Source organism: Talpa occidentalis, unplaced genomic scaffold (genome assembly GCF_014898055.3).
Source record: "Talpa occidentalis isolate TD23 unplaced genomic scaffold, MPIMG_talOcc4v2.1 talOcc4.9, whole genome shotgun sequence".
Classification (NCBI taxonomy): Eukaryota; Metazoa; Chordata; class Mammalia; order Eulipotyphla; family Talpidae; genus Talpa; species Talpa occidentalis.
In genome coordinates, this window is record NW_023605305.1 from 97,857,730 (window position 1) to 97,879,438 (window position 21,709).

Sequence of the window (21,709 nt, forward strand, 5' to 3'; positions counted from 1 at the left end):
AACACACTTTTGGTAACTTGATTACACAACTACTTGGAAATGTAGAGAGTTGCTGCCAGCTTTTTCAGTAAATCAATGAAGATTTTTTTATGTTGATGACTCAGCATTAACTAGACAGCTAGCAGAGTAACAGAAGTATGATACGTCTATATATGCCTGCTTTTTTGGTTAACTTTTTTTTTGGAATTTCTGTTTTACCACATAGGAGTACAAAGAGTATAATAAGCATTCACTTTTTTTAGCTGAGGTTTTTGGTCCCCCCCCCCTCAAAAACCAGCAGTTTACATTACAATAGCTTTTTAAAAGCTAACTATAATTTCTTAGAATTGAAACTCCTTGTCAAATATGACAAGAACTTGCCAGCTATTCACTATTCCAGATTGAGTCCTAAGGATATTTCTGAGACTCTAAAATGTCTCATCTTTATACACAGAAACACACAGGTCTATTCCATTTTATAAATAATTTTAGGTATTGTACCCTCCACGAAACATTCAACACTACCTATAAACACTATAGGTAGTTTCAAGGAATTTCTTCTTAGAATTGAAACTCTTGTCATATTTGATAAGGGAATCTACCAGTGCTTTTGTAAATGCATGTATTTGAAAGACTTGGAGAATGAGAATTTTGTTAAGTAGTCAGTTTCCCTGGGCCGATGAAGTATAAAGTTTTGAAATTTTGCATGAGGTCGGTATGCATTTGAAGGTATAGAATTTTAAGTTATAGAATTAGAATAGTGTTGAACAAGTAGAACTATAATAATAGAGATTTATGGAATTAAACAAGAAAATGATTTTGAAACCCAGGTGCTGGAGTGTATGTATGAACAAGTTAAAGTTAGGGAACAAAAGCAGGTTGGGAAACTCCATTTAGTTCACATATTATCCCCTAGACATGTTTTTCAGATCATTTAATAAACTCACTGCCACACCACCCTCTTCTATGCTTCTGTTAAAGTCACTTTTAATCACTCACTCTGCTTTACTTTCTTCATAACACTTAACTATAAGAAATCACCTGTTCTTGGACTGGTTAATCCATCTCTTCCACTAGACTGTGGGAGCGCATCGGGAATTTTGCTCATTTTGTTTGCTGCTGTCCCCCAGAACCTTAAAAAAAGGCACCAAATTCTTGATACTCTGTAACTGTTTAAAGAGTCACTGTGTGATAAATTTTGAAGACACTTAGACATTAAGATGATCTTAGAGTTTTACAGATATTAAATATGTATATTTTAGATATAGTGTTTATAGATAGTGTTGAATGTTTTGTGGAGGGTACAATATCTAAAATTACTTATAAAAAGGAATAGACCTGTGTGTTTCTGTGTATAAAAATGCGATATTTTAGAGTGTCAGAAATATCCTTAGGACTGAATCTGGAATAGTGAATAGCTGGCAAGTTCTTCAGTTTTAATTTTTGGTGAGGTGTTAGAATAGAGGCAGTTAACTAATTTGTTGATTAAAATATATCTGTGTACTTTAATTCAGGGTAATAGAAAATAAAGTAATCAGTGAGATAAACAGCCTACCTATTGATAGGTAGGTTAGGTGGTAATATTAAGAAATGAGAAAAAGTGTTGTTTTTTTTTTAATATTTAAGGAGTAGGTTTATTAGGAAAAGGGATAGAAGAAAAAGGGATACTTGGAGAGACACAAGTGGGCAGAAAGAGCTGCCAGAAAAAGAATTATAGTACACAAGAATGTGGAATGGCTACATGGTCATTTTTACAGTTTACCATTTCTGATCCCCCTTTTTAGCACACTAATTTATTTTTTCAAGTTAAATAATTTATAAATTTAAAATTTTTACAAATCCAAATTTTTCCTTTTTGTATTTCTGTTAGTCTTTAATGAGATGATTAAATCAAAAGGTAATTGTGTCATTTAACTATTGGACACTTTCTTTATGACATTGCATTTTAATGTTTTTACTTATCATTTATTACTCTTAACATATACTATTCAGGAACGTGTTTATCCAGTATTAATCTTGTTGATAATTTCATTTAATAATAATTGATATTCTTTTGAAATCCTAAATTTTGAGTTTTTAGAAATTTAATTACATTCAGCTGTCTTTTCAGTTTGTTTTAAAATTTAGTTTGATCCTTTTTTAATGTTTTTCAGCCAATGGTAATGATAGTAAAAAATTTAAAGGAGAAGATAAAATGGATGGTGCGCCTTCTCGTGTACTTCATATTCGAAAATTACCTGGTGAAGTGACAGAAACTGAAGTTATTGCTTTAGGCTTACCTTTTGGTAAGGTGACCAACATCCTTATGCTGAAAGGAAAAAATCAGGTATTCCTCTTTCAGGATTTATAAAATGTTAAGCTCTAAGCTCTCCAGCAGGTGTGAATTAGCTCTTGCCTAATAGAGGGATAGAATTTGTAGGTCAGTTTTCTGAAAGAACATAACAGAAGTCTTACTGTGATTTTTTTCCTGGTAACTGTGTGCGGGAAACTAATGCCGGGGAGTTAAAATGAATGAGTCACCATACTTTTCAAATCTTGCCTTTTGAACGTGCTTTAAGACTCTGATTGAACAATTGTTAAGAGATTGTGAAAAGTATCAGTGAAATTTTTTATTGTGGCCCTGCTCTTTGTAATATCAGAAATCATTGAGACACAAATTAGTAGCATCATATCCTTAGGATTATTGGAAAATGCCTGGTAGCATCAGGAGAAATTAGTCATTATTCCTAGCTATACTTTATAGAATTAGATGCACTAGTAGCAGTAGGGCCCAGGTATATTAAATAAGAAATTTTGTTTAAAATTTTTTAATAAATACCACTTAGAAGAATGTATGACATTAAAATTGTTTTCTTTAGTCACTATTACTCTGATGTTTGATTTTTAAAAAATTTTCCTTTGTCTCATATTGCTTTAAAAATGATTTTGACATCTCTAGGTTAATAGTAGATTTGATGTTAGAAAATGTTCATACTTTGTTTTCTCTAGCTTTTGTTAGGGAAAAGGAATTTGTGGTGGATGGAAATTTCATCAGTGGTGAAACGAGAAACATCTCATACTCAAAAAACTATTTTGAGATTTTATCTTTGTCTATCTAAATGTCCATAAAGGATTTCTAATTCTATTAGAGCATTTAAATATAACTTTAAATGTTATATTCTAGATATTGGTTTTTCTAATTAGTTGAATGTATTCTACAGATATCGAAGTCTTTGAATTTAATTCATAGTATTAAAAGTAAAATTTTTGCTATTTAAATTTTCAGGCTTTTTTGGAACTAGCAACAGAGGAGGCAGCTATTACTATGGTTAATTATTATTCTGCTGTGACACCTCATCTTCGTAACCAACCGATTTATATCCAGTACTCCAATCACAAAGAACTAAAAACAGATAATACTTTAAACCAAGTGAGTATGTGTAGGTACATAAATATAATGGCCTAGAGCATATTATGGCATTCACAATGTATGAACAGAAAATAAAACTTTTAATTGTGTAGGAGAGATTTCTGTGGGCATTTTCTTCTTATATTAAAGATGTTTTTTTTTATGTTCCTAAATTTTATGTTAATTTACTGAAAGTATGTACATTCTATTATTTTCATATTCTAACTTAGTACCAGATAAATTATTTAAATAGTATTTGTTTAACTGCTTTTAAGGTTCTGGTGAAAATGTTCTGTTTCTTGTTGTAAGGTTGAAAATTTTGTATAGAAATTGCTTGTGAGATAGAACTTGTTAGCATAAACTTATACAACTCTATGCTTAGACTTGAACGTATGACGTTCAGAGCCGTTGGTTGGTTTGACTTTTTATGGGTCTTAATTTCTTCTTATGGAAAAATTTCTATTGAAGATGTGGTAATGATTTTCCTGAGGAGGGGAATGTAAGAATGGAGAATATATGAATGTATTTAAAATTGTTATGTAGAAGACATTATTTAATATAATTTTTAAATAGTTTTAAAAATGATTTTAGACCTCAATATATAGTAATGTCTAAAATCTTTAGCTCTGAAAATTTCAATAGTTTTTTTATCTAATTATATCTTCATGTTTCAGTAAAATATAAATTATAATCTGGCTCTTATCTGAAAATTTAATGGAAAATAATTCCTCAGACTTTATTTAACCTTTAAAAAAATGTAACAAGATCATTTTGATAGTTGATGAAAAATAAACTTGCAAAACTTTTCTAAAAAAGAAGGCTAAAATTTCAACTTTTAATTTGGTAATTTTATTCTTTTTGTACCTTCGAAAGTCATATAAGGGGCCTCCCCGGTGGCGCAGTGGTTGAACGCTGGGTTGCGAAGCTGCCCGCAGCCTCTGCAGCGCCAGTTCAATCCCTGGCTGCTCCACCGGAGGAGGGTCCCACATGGCACGCAGACCTCCTGCCGCCCGCTGCTCCCCTTAGCAGTGTACTTCGGTCCTTCTGCCTGCTCTGCTCCCCGCACTGTCTCTTTTGAATTCTCTTACCCTCCCGCGCTTCTGACTATACCCAGTGCTTGAATAAATAAATAAATAAACAAATAAATAAATAAATCTATCTTTAAAAAAAAAAACAAAAAAAGAAAGTCATATAAGAATTTATGAGGAAATAAACCAAAATAAAGTACCCCTTTATCCTTTTTGACTTAGAATTTAAAATTGCATTTAATATCTTACTTTACATGTTAGTATTTTCAGTATAGTAATTCATGAATGCATCCTCAATTTGAAAGATTCAAATAAAATGAACATATGAAGAAAAAATGTGAGTGGGGGAAGGTGCATTTGTCCTTTCCAGTTAACCAATGAAAAGCCTCACCAAACAGCAAGGACATTTGAGTAACAAACTTTATGATGGTCATGGAATAAGATGCTTATTCCATTGCGAGTTTTTCCAGGTAGAGAATGGTCAGTGCAAAGTTTCTTGAAACCCTAGTTAATCTTGAGTCATCCTTTTGATACTATAGTTGGTATGTTATAAGACCTGACTGTTTTTTAAGGATACTAATTAATGGTATATTTAAAATATTTCATTATACTCCATTATTTTCCGTGCTCTTACATTATGTTTTCTTTCACCCTTCTTTGTTGTCTGTTCCTAATTCAGAATAACGTTTAGGTTTTATTGATCTTGTGTGCTTTCCTCTAGGGTAAAGAGGAAAGAGTTGTACACTAAGCTGGTATTCCAACCCCCCTAGCTCTCCAAATAACAAAGAGGTCTTTACTCTGGGCCAACAAAACTGCCTTTTGGATTTCTGGTTCCCTTAAGGAGCATTTTATTCTAGTTTTTAGTTTTGGTGATAGGGGGAGGGGAAGAAGAGACATACAACTGTGGGAATTTAGCCAGATACTCCATTAACCCTTTTATTTTCACCCTTTCCCTCCTGTGAACCCTCTGATTTCCAATATCATTCATGTGACTGTTACCAGTACACTTCCTGTTTACTTTGTGTTAGCATTGTTTTCTGTTTACTTGGTTCTGTTCATTTCTGTTTCCAAGAATCTGATGAAACTATTTTCATCTAATGATGATCATCTCTCTATGTGGTGTTTACATTTATCCTATTTCACACAAATTTATAGCATTTTAATAGGTTTCATGGTAGGAGAGGGGCAAAAGAATATGTGTGTGAATGATGACTACTTCCTCAACACAGTCAACAAATGCTATCAATTCACTCTCCTTGATGTCAACCTATTTTATCTATCTTTTTTTAGACACTTCACCTCTTAATGGTATTGCTGTAATAGCTCTCTTACTGGTCTACTTTTTTGTGTTTGCTTTTCCTAGTACAGTAAAGTTTGTGTCTTTTCAAAATGTATAAATCTGACTAAATTACTCCCTTCAGCAGATCCTTTCCATGCTTAAGATAAAGACTCTCTATTGCCACTGTTGCTCGCTTCTGTTTTATGGCTAGTCCCTCCCTATTTGCCTGTGTTTGTATCCCAAAGGTAATTGTAGATTACCTTAACATAGTATGCTCTTTCATTTTCTGTCTTTTGAGGCCACTGTGCCATCACTTTTGCCTGGAATATCATGGTCTGTCTGCCTGTCTTGTACCATTGTTCTACCCCACACTCCACATGGCGAATTGCTAAATTCATGTCTTTGCTGTTTCCTCTAAAATGTCCAACCTCTGATCTGCCAAGGAGATGTTAAGTTTGGATTAAAAATGCTTAATGCAGGGGGCCTCCTTAGTGGCATAGCGGTTATGTCTCAGCACTATCACTGCTATGGCTGTGTTCTATCCCAGCCAGGCAGCTAACCCACATACAGTACACCAGACATCTCCTTTCTCGCTCACTGCTCCTCTTAGCACTGTATGTATTTTGGAAAAATCTACCTGTCTCCTTTCCACTTTGTCTCTGGTGAGCCCTCATCTCCTTTACCTCTGGCCTACACCCGAGTTCTACACACAAAAAAATAAATATAAAAGGGGCCTCCCTGGTGGTGCAGGGACTAGAGACTCTGTTCTATCAAGCTATTGCTAACCACTGCAGCACCAGTTCCATCTGCCTTTTCTAGAGGTCTGGTGAAGCAGACCTCTCCTGTCTCTCCTGCTACTCTCCTCAGCAGTGGGTTTCAGTAGATCGGCTTACTCTGCTCCCTACTCTGTCTCTGATGAATCCTGTCTCCCACCCCTACTCTCGTACCTCTGGCCTAGATCCTAGTTCTTGTCCATGTAAATAAATTGTAAAATAAAAATCAGGCCTCCCTGGTGGCGCAAGGGGCTAAGTCTCAGCATTATGAAGCTATCTGTAGCCACTGCAGCAGGAGTTCAATCCCTGGCCAGGGAGGTGACCCACATGGCACAACAGAACTCTCCTGTCTCGCCTGCTGCTCTGCTCAGCAATGTATCTCAGTAGATCTGCCTGTTCTCACTCTATCTCTGGTGAATCCTGTCACCCCCCCCCACACACACCTCTGGCCTGCACCCCAGCTCTTGTATGTATAAATAAATATTTAAAAAAAAATAAAAACCCTTAATGCAAATTAAAATCATTTAAATGAAATACTACCATATATTACCAGATTGACTAGATTTATTGCATGTATTTTTTTTAAGAGATTTTATTTATACATACAAGAGCTGGGGTACAGGTCAGATGTGCAGGAGGGTGAAAGGATTTACCAGAGACAGAGTGGGGAACAGAACAGGCAGACTGACGAAATACACTGCTGAGGGGAGCAGTGGGTGAGCAGGAGAGGTCTGCTGCGCCATGTGGGACCCTCGCCAGCCTGCCAGGATCAAACCTGCATTGCAGAGGCTGCGGACAGCTTCACAGTGCTGCGCTCAACCACCTGCGCCACCAAGGGAGGCCCTTATTGCATATATTTTTAATGTTTCTTAAATACGCTAATAATTTTTAAAAACTCCGTGATTTTAAGTGATCAGCTACATTGTGTTGACATTTTTTCTGATTCTTGCCAGAATTTAAGATATTTATAGTTTTAGTGTACCCACTTAAAAAGACATAGTATCAAGTGTTAGTAACAATGTGGAGAAGCTTGAACACTATGTATGAGTGATAGTTAGGTAAATTGGTAGCATCATTATTAAAAACTGGAAATATATCTACTAAAGGTGAGCATATACATATTCTTTGATTTAGTAAATTTACTTAACCGAAGAAACCCACATATGCATCAAAAGATATGTATATAATAGTCCAAAGCTAGAAACAGTCCAAATGTTCAGCAATATTGTGATGTATTTATTTGTTGGACTACTGTCTAACAAAAAGAGTGAACAAGCTACTGGTTTCTGCAAAACACACATGTTAAATCATAAATATAATGTATGTAATATATAGTATATAAATACTATATAATACTATTTAAGTGCATTTATGTTATTTGGAGAAAACGTGAGTGTGGCTTTTCTGATAATCTATTTTTTTTTTTTTTTTTAAAGATTTATTTATTTATTTATTTATACGAGCACTGGGTACAGTCAGAAGCGCGGGAGGGTGAGAGAATTCACCAGGGCCAGAGCGGGGAGCAGAGCAGGCAGAAGGACCGAAGTACACTGCTGAGGGGAGCAGCGGGCGGCAGGAGAGGTCTGCGGCCATGTGGGACCCTCCTCTGGTGGCCGGGGAGCAGCCGGGGATCGAACCGGCGCTGCAGAGGCTGCGGGCAGCTTCGCAACCCGGCGCTCAACCGCTGCACCACCGGGGAGGCCCTCTGATAATCTATTTTTTATCTGGATAATTATTATATATCCAATTTGGGATATTTTATCCATTTATGATGTGTCCTTTTCTGTGTATATGGAACAGTGCAGTAAGAAGTTTAAAATCTGGATTGGCATGCCAACTCTGCTTTGTGAATTTGAAAAATGTATGAAATTGTTTTTATTTTTTTTTAATTGAGATGAGGTTGGCTTACATTGTTGTTTCTTTTGGAAGGATATTTCCCCTTTCTGGTGCTGTTCCCTAGCATTGCAACCACCAAAGCACAGTCTACCACCACAGTCTATTATGCTCCCTCTCTTCTCCACCTTGTGCTGCCTATCCTCCTACCCCTTTCTCACCCCCAATGTGTCAGTTCTGTTTTCAGTTTTGCTTTCTAGGGCTAGTTTTTGATTTTACTGTATCTGACCCTTTGTTTATTCTTATTTCACCTAAAAGTGCACCATCTGGTATTTGTCTTTTTCTTCTGGCTTATTTTGCTTGGTACAATCCCTTCTAGCTCCATCCTTACTGGTGCAAATGGCATGAATTTATCTTTTTTGATTGCTAAGTATTTTTCTATTGTATATATATGCATTATTTTCTTGATCCATTTATCTGTTTTTGGACACTTTGGTGGTTTCCATAGTTTGGCTCTTCTAAGTAGTGAACATGGAAGTGCAAGTTTTCTTTTGAAATAGTATATTTTGTGTTCTTTGGGTAGATACCGAGGAATGGAATTGCCAGGTCATATGGGAGATCCATTTTTAATGTTTTGCGACTCCTCTACTACTTTCTGTAGGGGCTGGAGCAGTTTACATTACTACCAGGAGTGTAAAAGAGTACCTTTTTCTCCACATCCTCACCTATACTTGCTGATAACTCTCTGGTTAACTCTTTTGCCCATTTTTTTATTAGATTTTCTTTCTGTTGAGTTGTGTAAGTTCTAACCAGCCCCTTGTCAGATGTATGTTGTGTGAATATTTTTTTCCCATTCGGTTGGTTGTCTTTTTTTCTTAGTTTCTTTTGCTGCACAGAAGCTTTTTGATGTGATCCCAGTTGCTTAATTTCTCTTTTGTTTTCTTTGCTGTTGGAATTTTATCTGTGAAGATATCATTGAAGCTTAACTGTGAAGTGTTTTCCTCTGAATTATATGGTTTCAGATCCTACATCTAGCACTTTTTTTCCCATTTTGAGCTGATTTTTGATCTAGCTTAGTCTTTTGCATTTGGCTGCCCAGTTTTCCTGGCACTATTTATTGAACAGGATTTCCTTGTTCCCAATGTATGTTCTTGCCTCCTTTGTCATATATTAATGGTCTGTATAGGTGTGGGCTTATTTTTGGGGTCCTGATTCTATTCCATTGGTCTGTGTGTCAGTTTTGTTCAGTACTGAGCTGTTTTAATTATGATAGCTTTATATTATATTTTGAAGACTGAAAATGTAATGCTGCCATATTTCTTCTTTTTTGTCAGAACTGCTTTGGCTATTTAGAGTATTTTGTGGTTGCATATGAATTTCAATAAATTTTTTTGGCATTTTCCTATGTTCAGGTATCTCTGTACTTGTTATTAGAGATAAATATATATGTAGGACATGTTCGTGAGAGTAATATTGCAGTGAGCTACTTAAAATATTTAAATATGTATTGGTTCAAATCTATCCAAACATTTAAATAATAAACGTTGCTCTAGAAATCTTTTTATCTTGCTTGATTTTATTTTCTTATCATTTTCCCACAGTTGTGTAAATGTGTCTGTTGCATTAAAGTATCATGTTTTAAATACTGGATTTGAATTAATGATTCACTGCAGCCAAAAAAAATTTACAAGTCCTGTTATTATCATTTAAATGATGAGGTTTGACTAGATGAGTATGTGGTATCTTTGAGTCAGGTTATAGGATCCCCTGGTTGTGTAAATTTTTCAGTGAAATGAGCATTCTACTCTCCTCCCATCTTTATTGAAGTATAATTGATATAATTGTGTCAATTTAAGGTATACAATGTGTTGATTGGTCATACACATATATTGCACAGTGATTACCACCATAGCTTTGGTTAGTAACTCAAAAAAATCTTTTTTCATCAATTGGTTTCATCTTTGGTCAGGGGCTATATTGATCTTCTCTGTAAAATTCCAATGTTAGTATATGCACTATCAAAACAAGCACTGGTAATTCTTGTTTAGTAGTATCCTAATTCTTTTGTATTCTCCTTTTTCACCTATCATCCATCTTTTACTCTGTTTATATTCCTATTCATCTGTCAGTACAGCTTTTTCAAATAATAGAGCAATGGAGAGTTATCTGTTGTTATATTTAGCAACTTTTTTTTTTTACTTTGTGGTTTTTCTGATTCCTTTTAAGATAGAAATTATTTCCTTATCAGTGAATCTGTCATAGTAATAATAGAAAAGGCACAAGAGTAATAAAGGCATTCTTTTTGGCACATTTAACTGACAGATACTGTATTTCTTTAATTCTATGTGTACTTTTTTCCACATCTTAAAATCTCAATCAAGATTCCTCTTAAAATTATAGTGTGGTTTAATTAGTATTTTATTAGCAAGACATAAAATAAGTGTACTTTATAATTGATGGTTCATTAGGTACTGTATAATATGTATGTAAAGTATCCTTCATATTTAATTTGTATTCCTGAAAATACTCAGTACTCCTGCAAATTTTGTGGCTTTGTGCTATAGTATGTTTTAAAATTTTGATGTCAGTAGACAACACTAGTATGAAAAAGACTTATTTGTAGCCTGAGTATTACCATATTTTGATTATATTAGAAATAATCTTTATGGGAGGTCTTCTGATATTATAAAAATTGCCTTGTTGAAGTTTACCATGAGCCTTTTTAATTCAGTGAGTAATGTTAGACTGAAACTCAATCTCCAAAAGTTTCCATTTAAAACATTTTCTAATTACGTGAATCTACCAAAACTACATTTTGGTTTTTTTATTACATTGCCTATTTTTGCTTGTTCAACATTAGTATTAAACCCTAGATGATTGTTTTAAAGTAAATGCTGCTAGAATACTTGAATTATAAACAGCCAATAACTGGCTTATGGCAGGTGCTCACAGTATTAAATTATGTGAGTGCTAAATTTTGTTTGATCTCTATGTGTTCTAGAAAATAAATGAATAGTGTAACATATAGTAGTGTATAAGTGAAAATACTGGGTGTGTTTCTAACGTACTTATCTTTTCAATTTTCAGCGTGCTCAAGCAGTTCTTCAAGCTGTGACAGCTGTCCAAACAGCAAATACTCCTCTGAGTGGTACCACAGTTAGTGAGAGTGCAGTGACTCCAGCCCAGAGTCCAGTGCTTAGAATAATAATTGACAACATGTACTACCCTGTAACACTTGATGTTCTTCACCAAGTAAGGCTGATTTGATTTTCATGTTTACCTATAAACTGGAGAAATAATAATACAGTAGATAATATTTTGATTTTAATATTTTACAGATATTTTCTAAGTTTGGTGCTGTATTGAAGATAATCACATTTACAAAAAATAACCAGTTTCAAGCTCTCCTTCAGTATGGTGATCCAGTAAATGCTCAACAAGCAAAACTAGTAAGTGTAGAGTTTTTGGTTTTTTTTTTTTTGTGGGAGCTAGTGATATTTGTCAGCAGTGGTAACCACTGCTGTAGATATATGGTTGATGGTATGTGTACTGACATAACTTTGCAATACTACATAGCATTATAGATAGCTCAAATTGGTGGCACTTAGGTATTATCAGAAAAAATTAATATTTGTCTTAAAAGAGAAATATTTAAAGTCATCTGTAGTTACAGCCTGTATATATTTGCACTTTTGATTAATTTAGGGTCTAAACATTATGTGCTTTGGAGTAAATATAGAGGGATTGTATTGTGCATGCACACCTGTTTAACATTCTCAGTTTATTTAAGACTATCCAATTTTCTGTCAAGATTGTTTTTAAGGACAGTCTTTCTGAGTAGGTACCTATGTCTACTTCTTAGTCACATCATTTACCTGCTTTTGCTGCTGATAATAGGTTGTGTATTAGAAGTAGTATTTCCTATGTCACAGCTACTCCCAACTATAGGCCAGATATTTGCTTCTTGAATGCCTAATTTTCTGTTTGTGTATCTTATTTAAATCTACCATTGGTTCTCTTTAACTTCTTTTGCCACATTACCTCACTTTTGTTACTATTTCATTATTAATCCATTAAGTGTATTAAACCATTAAATCATTTCTTTTTACTCCCTTTGTCTTCATTTTCTCCATTTAACTCTTCTCTCAGATCAAGATAGTTTGTATGGAACCAAGACTTACAAAAAATAGGACTCCTAGACTATCCTGCTCTAAAAAAGTCATAATCTTTGGAGTTGGGACCCTAGTACTCTTGTTACTTTCTTTGTTTGAAAACTCTGGTAACCACTGCTGTGTAAAGTTAGCTTGAGTGATGAGCAAGGTAAACTCTTTCCAAGTACTAGTTATAATTTTTGTCAGTTACTTTCAGTTAGTTCAAATTTTCCCTTCTACCATTTTGCTTTATAACAGTAGTAATTGCAGTTGATCTAAGCCAAAAGGCTGAGAAGCAATGAGAATAGTAACTTACTGAAAAACAGATTAACAATAGAAATTTGTTAATAAAAGTTGGAGGGAAAAACACTATAAAAAACACTATAATCTCTTGAATTTATCTTAAGTTTGCTATATGTTGGTCTAGTCTCAAAAATCGATCAAGTCAGTAACAAGAGAATGTTTATACTGAAGGTTGACATTTAAGGTGATAATCACAAGTCATATTAACAAACATTGTTAAATAAAAAGTAAATGTTTTAAATGTTCCTCACATTTATTTTTTTTTTTTTAAAGATTTATTTATTTATTATTTATTTATTTATTTATTTATACAAGCACTGGGTACAGTCAGAAGCGCAGGTGGGTGAGAGAATTCACCAGAGCCAGAGCAGGGAGCAGAGCAGGCAGAAGGACCGAAGCACACTGCTGAGGGGAGCAGCGGGCGGCAGGAGAGGTCTGCGCGCCATGTGGGACCCTCCTCCGGTGACCGGGGAGCAGCCGGGGATCGAACCGGCGTCGCAGAGGCCGTGGGCAGCTTCGCAACCCAGCACTCAACCACTGCGCCACCGGGGAGGCCCTGTTCCTCACATTTATTAATGAAAAAACCCTAATGCCTTTTTCAGAAAGACTTATTGATAAGTAGTGTATTGGCAAACAAAGATACGACATAGTCTCCTTTTTACCTGTGCTTTTAAAAATTCATTGTTTTATAGAATCCTGAAATTTTAACCCATATAAGTACAAAACAGCCCTCTGGTTTTTTACTAGAAACAGCTTTTTAGGAGCATTATCAGTTTTTCTTAATGAATATGTACAGTTGTCACTGGATAGTGACACTGTCTTTTAGAAGTTCTGTAATATAGTCATTTTATTTTAGCATACCCATGGATTATTTCTCATTGATTTCTTCTAGAAAATTTATGTATCATTAGCTACTAATAGTAAAAGTAAACATGAGGTGAAATATGGGCAGCAGCAAGATCGTATTAGTCATTCCTTATTGCCTAATACACATTGCTTTATGCAGATATTTTGAGAGATCCAGTAAAATGATCCTTTCCTGTTTTCTTGGGCAAAAAAGGGGCTCATTATCTCCTTTCTTTCTTTTTTTTTGGAAAGCATTTACAGTCTGTATTTCCACATTCATTTGGTTGGAGGATGTATAATGAAACTAATGATTTCAGTCTGTTTTAGGAAAATCCTGCATGGTTTACTTGTCTTAGGATGGTTTCATATTGGCAGATAATTGGCCTGACATTTTTTATTTCTGTAATAAACATCTTAATTTTGATAATTTTTTGGGAGTAGCTAGAGTTAGATAATGAATTTGGATCTTAAGATATCCTTGAGCATCTTCTAAATCTGTGCCCCCCCCCCAACAGTCTTTTCAGAAATGTAGGTATTACTAGGTAAATAGTAAATACCATTAAAAGATAGATAGTGCAAAGTTTTATAGTGACTTCTGTTTCCAGTTCACATGCAGTGTTCTGTTGTGCTTTTTATATCAGTCTATGCCAGATATCTTTCCTGAGTTTTATCATGTTTTAGCCATAAATTTTACATTTACTATGAAAATTTTTTTCTGATTGTTTTTGCTTATTCTCTAAACTTCTCCTGTGAGAAGACACATGCCAGTGTCTGTGCAAATTAACTTGAATTTTTACTATCATAAATCTTTGTTCCAGCAAGATCACTGCAAACCTGATTACTGAATATAAGGCTGATCTATGTGCTACTTTTTTTCTGAAAATTTGAAAATTACAAGCTGGAAGTGAGCTTGTATGCATATATATTTTAATTGATTTTTTTCCCTTATATCAGCCAACAGTCGAAGATGGCTGGCTGGGTTCCTCTTATACACATCCTTAGTTTTTGTTCCTCTCTTTTGTTGCTAACAGGAGGTTTTAATTTACATGTTGGCTAATTTCTCTAGTTCTTACAGTTTAGATTGTGTGTCTACCACCTACATACCTACATAAAATTTTTTTTTGAAGATTTATTTATTTATGTATACAAGAGCTGGGGTACAGGCCAGAGGTGTGGGGGTGAGAGGATTCATCAGAGACAGAGTGGGGAACAGAAGAGGCAGATGAAGTACACTGCTGAGGGGAGCAGCGGGCCAGTCAGGAGAGGTCAGCTGTGCCATGTGGGTTGCTCCCTGACTGGCTGCAGACAGCTTCTTAAGTTGTATCTTAAACCCTTGCCAGCAGGGAGGGTTTTCTGCTTGGCAGTTAAGGAACTTAATGTTGCTTGCTAAGAATTTAGTCCCAAAGAAACTTTATTGTGACGTTAGTAACTTTGTTTCAGTAGTTTATTTTTTTACATTAATCTGGATTTTGTTACTCAAAGTTAGGTCTTTTCTTACAAGATAGTAGATTTTTTCTTTGATAATTATTGAAATAGTCACGTCAGAGTGAATTTTGCAACTCATCTTTTGATATTCATATATTGGATAGAGACAGATTCTATTACTTGGTTCACATTTTACCCATTGGAAGGTGGCATATGTAAATGAATACCTATTTTAATACTTTGTTTACCTTAATATCGAAGAATTTAATTAATACTTTTAGTTTTCTGACTGATGGAGTGGATACTTGGTACCTAGCCTAACTCAGATTACTCAGATGTAATTCAGATCCTGATGTGTCTGTTGCTTTTGAGTTTTCACCAGTACTCTATTGAAATGAGTAGGCTTGTGTTCAATTATTTTTTTTTTTAAGAGTGTTTCTTTTTCTTGTAATAGGTGAGTAGTAGTGCATTGTGTATATATATCACATCTTTTTTTTTAAGATTTACTTATACAAGAGCTGGGGTATAGGCCAGAGGCGCGGGAGGATGAGAGGATTCACCAGAGACAGAGGGGGGAGCAGAACAGGCAGACAACTGAAATACACTGCTGAGGGGAGCAGTGGGCGCGACAGGAGAGGTCTGCTGCACCATGTAGGAATCTCCCTGTCCGGCTGGGAATCGAACCGGTGCTGCAAAGGCTATGGACAGCTTCACAGCGCTGTGCTCAACCCACTGCACAACTGGGGAGGCCCTGTGTTCATTTATTTTCAAGATAGTTTTTAACTTGATGAATACATTCACTATAAGTCTTAATTTGATATATTAAGGGAAGGGCTTTCTTTTTTCCATAGAGTGGGAATATTTGAACGAATTACCAGCCTTGTATACATTAAGCAGCTATAGTTTCTCTAAAACAGGTACTTCTGTTTTTAAGTTTCAGTTACTTTTCTTAGTTAATCTTATGATGATTAAAATAGGTAATATAAAAATTCTCTTTCAGACATCAAGTAAGTGAAAAAAAGCTGTTGTCCTATTAAAATACACTTTTAACACTTTAAACACATCTTATGGATCTTGATGTACATAAACATCTGTTTATATATGCTTATCAGAAGAACTATTGTTTTATTTTCACTGTGGTATATGGAGCTAAACATACTCTCCATTTTCAAACTGCTGCTTTATACAGTGTTTGTTTATCTAATGAAAAATTAATATATGCCCCTGTTCTCTAATTTGTTTCAGTCACCTGGAGCAGAAAAAGAACATAGTGATAATAATAAACAGCATAGTCCTTTCACATATATGATCTTATAACCCTGTGAGGAAGCATGGCATCATTAACTCAGTTTTCCAGATTAAGAAAAATTCTGAGATTCAAAGAGGTTAAGAAACTTGCTCAAGATGACTTAATTGAGTGTAGACTTTTGTGTCTAGAGCTGGCATTCTTCTATTTCAGATCTTTCCTGAGATGATGCTGGATTTGCTAATTCAGCAAATTACATCATTCAGGAAGATACTAGTTAAGGTTAAGGAAGATACTAGTTTTTGCCACATTTCATCAATATAATTACTATTATACATCAATGATATGTTTTTGACTTGAGGGACTTCATACAATGTGACATCAAATGGAAATTACCTTATAAAATTATTCAAGTCTTACAAAAGCTGCCATTTATAAAATTTACATAAAAAATTACGCAATCTGTTAAGGTACTACTTTGGCAGGATTGACTGTGACCCTTGTTAAAAATAAACTATTTGCAGGTTTTTTTTAATTAAAAGTATTAGTACATATGTTTAACTTTGTATTTCAGATTTAAGTAACACTTCCCACTTAAAGTATTTATGGAAAATACTACACCTAAAACTGAAATAGTGAAAAACAGTGTATGAAATTTGTTGTCTTTTGATGGCTGTTATGCATTAGGTTTTACTATAAAGACATGCTTTTTGCTAATTTTGATTCCTAACACTACTGATATGCTTTATTCACTTAACAGGCCCTAGATGGTCAAAATATCTATAATGCTTGCTGTACCCTAAGGATTGATTTTTCCAAACTTGTGAATTTGAATGTGAAGTACAACAATGATAAAAGTAGGGATTATACTCGACCTGATCTTCCATCTGGGGATGGACAACCTGCATTGGATCCAGCTATAGCTGCAGCATTTGCCAAGGAGACATCCCTCTTAGGTATGATTTTTATTGTCTATACCACTTTCCTTCCATTTTGCCAGGTGGGAAAGTGCCTGTTAAAATCCAGTAAGTACAATCAGTTCCCTGTATTGGAATTTAAGAAACTATATAAAGTTTTATTTTTTTAGGTGAGAAGTTATATGAATGCTATTAAGAGGGAAATCTTAGTGTTTGTCATAATGTAGTTAAAATGATATCAACTATATTGCTTTCTCTACCTCATTTTCTCTCCCACACCACTCTACCAAAACAAAAGAACAGCTTTAATGAAATAATCCTGAGTGTTTAATAAAAGACGTACATTTAACTTAATGTCACCACTATCCAGGTCTAATTCTACCTGTGTGGGCTCTTGTGCCTGTTCTTTAAGGCTAATCTGATGGTTTTAATTTTGTATACATAGAAACAGTGAAATAAATGATACAACATGTAATGGTAGTAAGCATCTGGATTTTTTTTTTTAAGCATATTACAGTCTCCTTTAAAAATCAATTTAGATTAGAATTATTTGTAAAATTTAATTTGGTATTTTCGTGCATTTTTGTCTTAATAATTTATATTTCACCTTGTTCTATAATGGATTTGCCCCACCTAACAAAAATACAATGCAAAAATTTGGAACTAATAGTTGGACTCAAGAGGAAGAAAAAGTAAGGGGAAATGTTACTTGTAAGTAAAATAAGTGTGATATACACGGTGAAATTTTGCAGTTTGCTTTTACTTCATGTGTTTGGGAAATTTATGAGTTCTGGTATTTCTGAGATTATCTACAGATTATTGTTTTATACATATGTAGTATAAAACTGGTTAGTCACAAATGAGCTCTTACAGTTTATGTAATGTTGATCAATAACAGTAGCATTATATTGAAGTAATTCTTGGAAGTATTTACTGTGAATATGTAACTGTTGTACTTTCCATAATGTAAGTGATGTATCTATGAACAGGGACACAAGGACACTGTAATGCATGAGTTGATGTTTGAAATTAATACGGGTGACTTCAGATAAAATTGACCCTTTATTCTAATTTTCTAGCACATCAAGCACAAATGATAGCTGTTTATCATGAATGTAATAGATATTTTAACATTCTTTCTGTATAGAATTTCTATCACTCAACCTAGTTTAAGCATTTGTTTGTTCATTTTGGCTTGCAGATTGATAATATCAATTACTACATTTTCAAAGGTGAAGTCCTGAGTGAGACAATGAGTGATGCCTTACTTTTGCTTGCAGTTCTTAATGTAGGTTCTTAAATTCTTTTTTGATGGTAATTATCTTACAAAAGAGGAAAATAATCAACCATATTGAATAGTTTCTAAGTCCTAGGCATTCTGCTAGGCACTTGACAGATATATTTTTCGTCTTTTTTAAAACAGCTAAATGAAGTAGGCAGTGATACCAGTGTTTTACTTATAGTTCCTGAGCTTAAGATTAATATGCAGCTTATTAAAGAAACAGTTTAAGGGTAAAATAACAAGTATCTCCAGCTAGCATCTAACATAGGACCACTTCTTTGGACCCTTCAAAATAGTGTGTGTTTACTTATGTTTGTTGATTCTGGCCTGAGTCCTGGTTAGTTGTCATCGGGATTTTTCTGGGAAGTCATTACTTTTTTCTTTGTAATCATGGCCATAGTGAAACTTTTTTAGAAAGTTTTTCTGAGTAAAGATGATGAATCTTTGGCATATTTTCTGTCTTACTCTGTGCTTTTATGCATTCTTTAGGTACAATTTGCACTAAAAGCATGTGAGTAAAATTGCTTGGTTCTTAATATATTTGTCTTCTTCCAGCTCTGCACTGAATTTTTGAAGTTTAAATGGTTTTGTTTCTGCTTCATAAGAAAAAGGAAAATGTTTTGTTTTGAAAATATAATTTCATCTTCTTTTACTAAATAACTATCATTTACCTGTTTTAATGGCTTTGCATAATTTGCATTATGACTGGGCTTTTTATTTTTTGTATCTTCAAATAGCTTTTGAAAGTGAGTTATAATTTTTAAATACCTAATAACAGACTTAGTTACTAGCAGTAAACATGGTCATACTTTTTATAAGGTATTTTCTCTTTTTTCTCTTTATAAATATATATTTTTGTACAAAATAAAATCAGAGTATTTACAATTGTTATTTTATTGTAATTGTCGTCTTAAGTTTTTTTTCTACTTTTTTTCTTAACCTACTTCCATACTTTTTGTTAGTCTGCTGACATTGTGATAAGTTCCCTGCACATAATTTCATTGTCTCAAAATTATTTTCTCAAGTTGGATTCCTAGACCTGGAATTTTTGGATCAAAGAATGTTAAAGTCTTCTGATTCTTAATGAAAATTTCTTTCTAGAAAGGTGATAAAATTTCAGGCTAATGGTAAATGAGACTGGTAATCTGCTTCTTCCCTGTCAGTGTTCAGTATTACATTTTTAATTTGATGTGATTATGGTTAATTTTTTTAGCAAGCTACTTTATAATTTTTAAACTTACTAGATAATTAGAAGTCTGAATTCCTATTGGGATGTAAAATGCTTATTAAGGATATTATTTTCATATTTGATATGAGCTGAGCCTTCAACTTCATTTACATATTTCAGACTGACCAGTTTTGGGAGCATTTTTAAATATTCATCTCAATTCAGAAGTCTCCACTTATAAGCTACCATTAAGGTAACTTTTTAAAACCCCACACAATTTATAAAGATGACAGTCTTTATAAGGAATCACTTACGGTTTGCTTTCTAAAGTAGTCTTCAAACACATTTACAGCAACTTCCAATAATTGCTTTAGTAGTTTATGACTTCTAGAATAGTAACTTTTTTCTCCTTTTATTTGCTTCCAATGATATTTAATCAAAGGATTTCAGAGAACAACCAAATGTTGTACAACCAAATGTAATGATGGGAATCTTCTTCTAACAGTACTTGTTCAAAATGAAATAATTAATAGGTATTGCTTTATTTCAGGAATTCTGTAAGAACATAAGCGTAAGGTGATAATTTTTTTCTAAGTATTTAGAGACATTCACTAACTTGTATGAGTTTTTATTTTATCTAAGTACTTGACTAAATTTAATTACCTTGGAATCAATACTATGCATTTTGTTTGATTTATTTTAAGACTAACACCTATACCTGACTTCTCTGTTTCTTTCTTTTAGTGCTAGGAATCACAGTTTCTCAGAAAATGTAATTAATTCAAGAAGAGAAACTGGAGTGCTTTGTAATTAGTTAGAAATGTGACATCTAAATACATAATCACAAATCTGGCAGACTATTAGTTATTCACATATTCTACTTCAAAGAACAAGGTGATCAAAAATCCTTGCGATTATAAATTGAGACATCATTATAATGATCATTTTATCATGTTTAAGTGTAGTTAATTTATTAAGGGGTGGATCAATTTTGGAGAAATTGCTAGAAGTAGTTGATTTTTTATGATGTTGTCTACATTTTAAAAATTGGGGCAGGTAGTATGTTTGGAGAATACTTTAGACCTTTCTGTATATTTGGGGTTTAAGAAAGTCAACCATTTTCATCATAAGGTCTTAAAAGAAAGGAAAAGCATACTTTCTGCAGAAAATTTGTGGATGTTAAAATAATAAGAAGAGATATAAGAAACATACAATCATATATGTAGTTTGTAAAGTTTGTATTTTTTTAAAGTCCCAAGGTGTTAATAAGTGCTAAGGTTTAGCTTTGTAGCAAAGTTATTAGTATTGTCCTAAAAACATTCTTTATAACTATTGAGCAGTATTTTCTTGCCTTATTCAGTATAAATCTATGTTGGTATAATTCTTCTTTAACTACTTTAGTTAATTGAATTTACTTTTTCTTTTCTATGTATTTGTGATACAGTCTTAACAAGTAAAAATTGAAAACAATTTTAAAAAATGATTTCTGAAAACTTGCTTTTCTTTGTTACTTTTGAATGGGCTCTTCAGATGGTATTTTTAAAATATGAATGGTTATTTCACTTATCTTTTACTAAATGTAATGAAATACATATACCCATCATCTCAATTCAGTTCCTATTTTATTTCATCTGTTCAGTTTTTCTATGGTATTTTGAAGCAATGTCATGATCTCATCTTAAACATTAGCATAATATATCTATAGTGATGACATTTTCTTATCAAATCATAATATAATTACCATTCCAATCAAATTTGACAATGATTTTTTAAATGTCATTGAATACCTAGTTCATCTTCAGGTTTACCCAGTTCTCACTGTTATTTTGTATGAGTTAGATTTGTTCATAGTGATTATTGTTGTTGTTATGGTCTTGCCCAATAGCCCCCCCAAAAAAGGAGGGTGGACAAAGGACTAAACAGAAATAGTTAACATTGAGATCTGTTTCTGTCAAAAAAGGATTTAGTCCCATAAAATAAAATGCTGGGAAGTATTAGTATTTTCTCAGTAAATACCAAGAGACTATATAAACCACTTCTTATAGCTAATTGTGAGATAAAGCTAACCTTCAGATATGAGTTATTTATTCA

General features: G+C 33.5%; 1 protein-coding gene and 1 non-coding gene across 5 annotated transcripts in view; one reads left to right on the forward strand and one right to left on the reverse strand.

Moving 5' to 3' along the window:
• The window catches only part of PTBP2 (polypyrimidine tract binding protein 2), a 78,458-nt gene that overhangs the window by 39,325 nt on the left and 17,424 nt on the right, over window positions 1-21,709 (forward strand). For all 4 annotated transcript variants that reach the window (XM_037500515.2, XM_037500516.2, XM_037500517.2 and 1 more), the window contains exons 4-8: window positions 2,133-2,305; window positions 3,245-3,388; window positions 11,368-11,532; window positions 11,619-11,729; window positions 17,012-17,207. In XM_037500515.2, the coding sequence (XP_037356412.1) occupies window positions 2,133-2,305; window positions 3,245-3,388; window positions 11,368-11,532; window positions 11,619-11,729; window positions 17,012-17,207 (789 nt within the window). The remainder of the gene's footprint in view (window positions 1-2,132; window positions 2,306-3,244; window positions 3,389-11,367; window positions 11,533-11,618; window positions 11,730-17,011; window positions 17,208-21,709) is intronic.
• On the reverse strand, window positions 10,209-10,311 carry LOC119237307 (U6 spliceosomal RNA). The gene has a single exon (XR_005123253.1). It is a non-coding gene; the product is annotated as a U6 spliceosomal RNA (small nuclear RNA).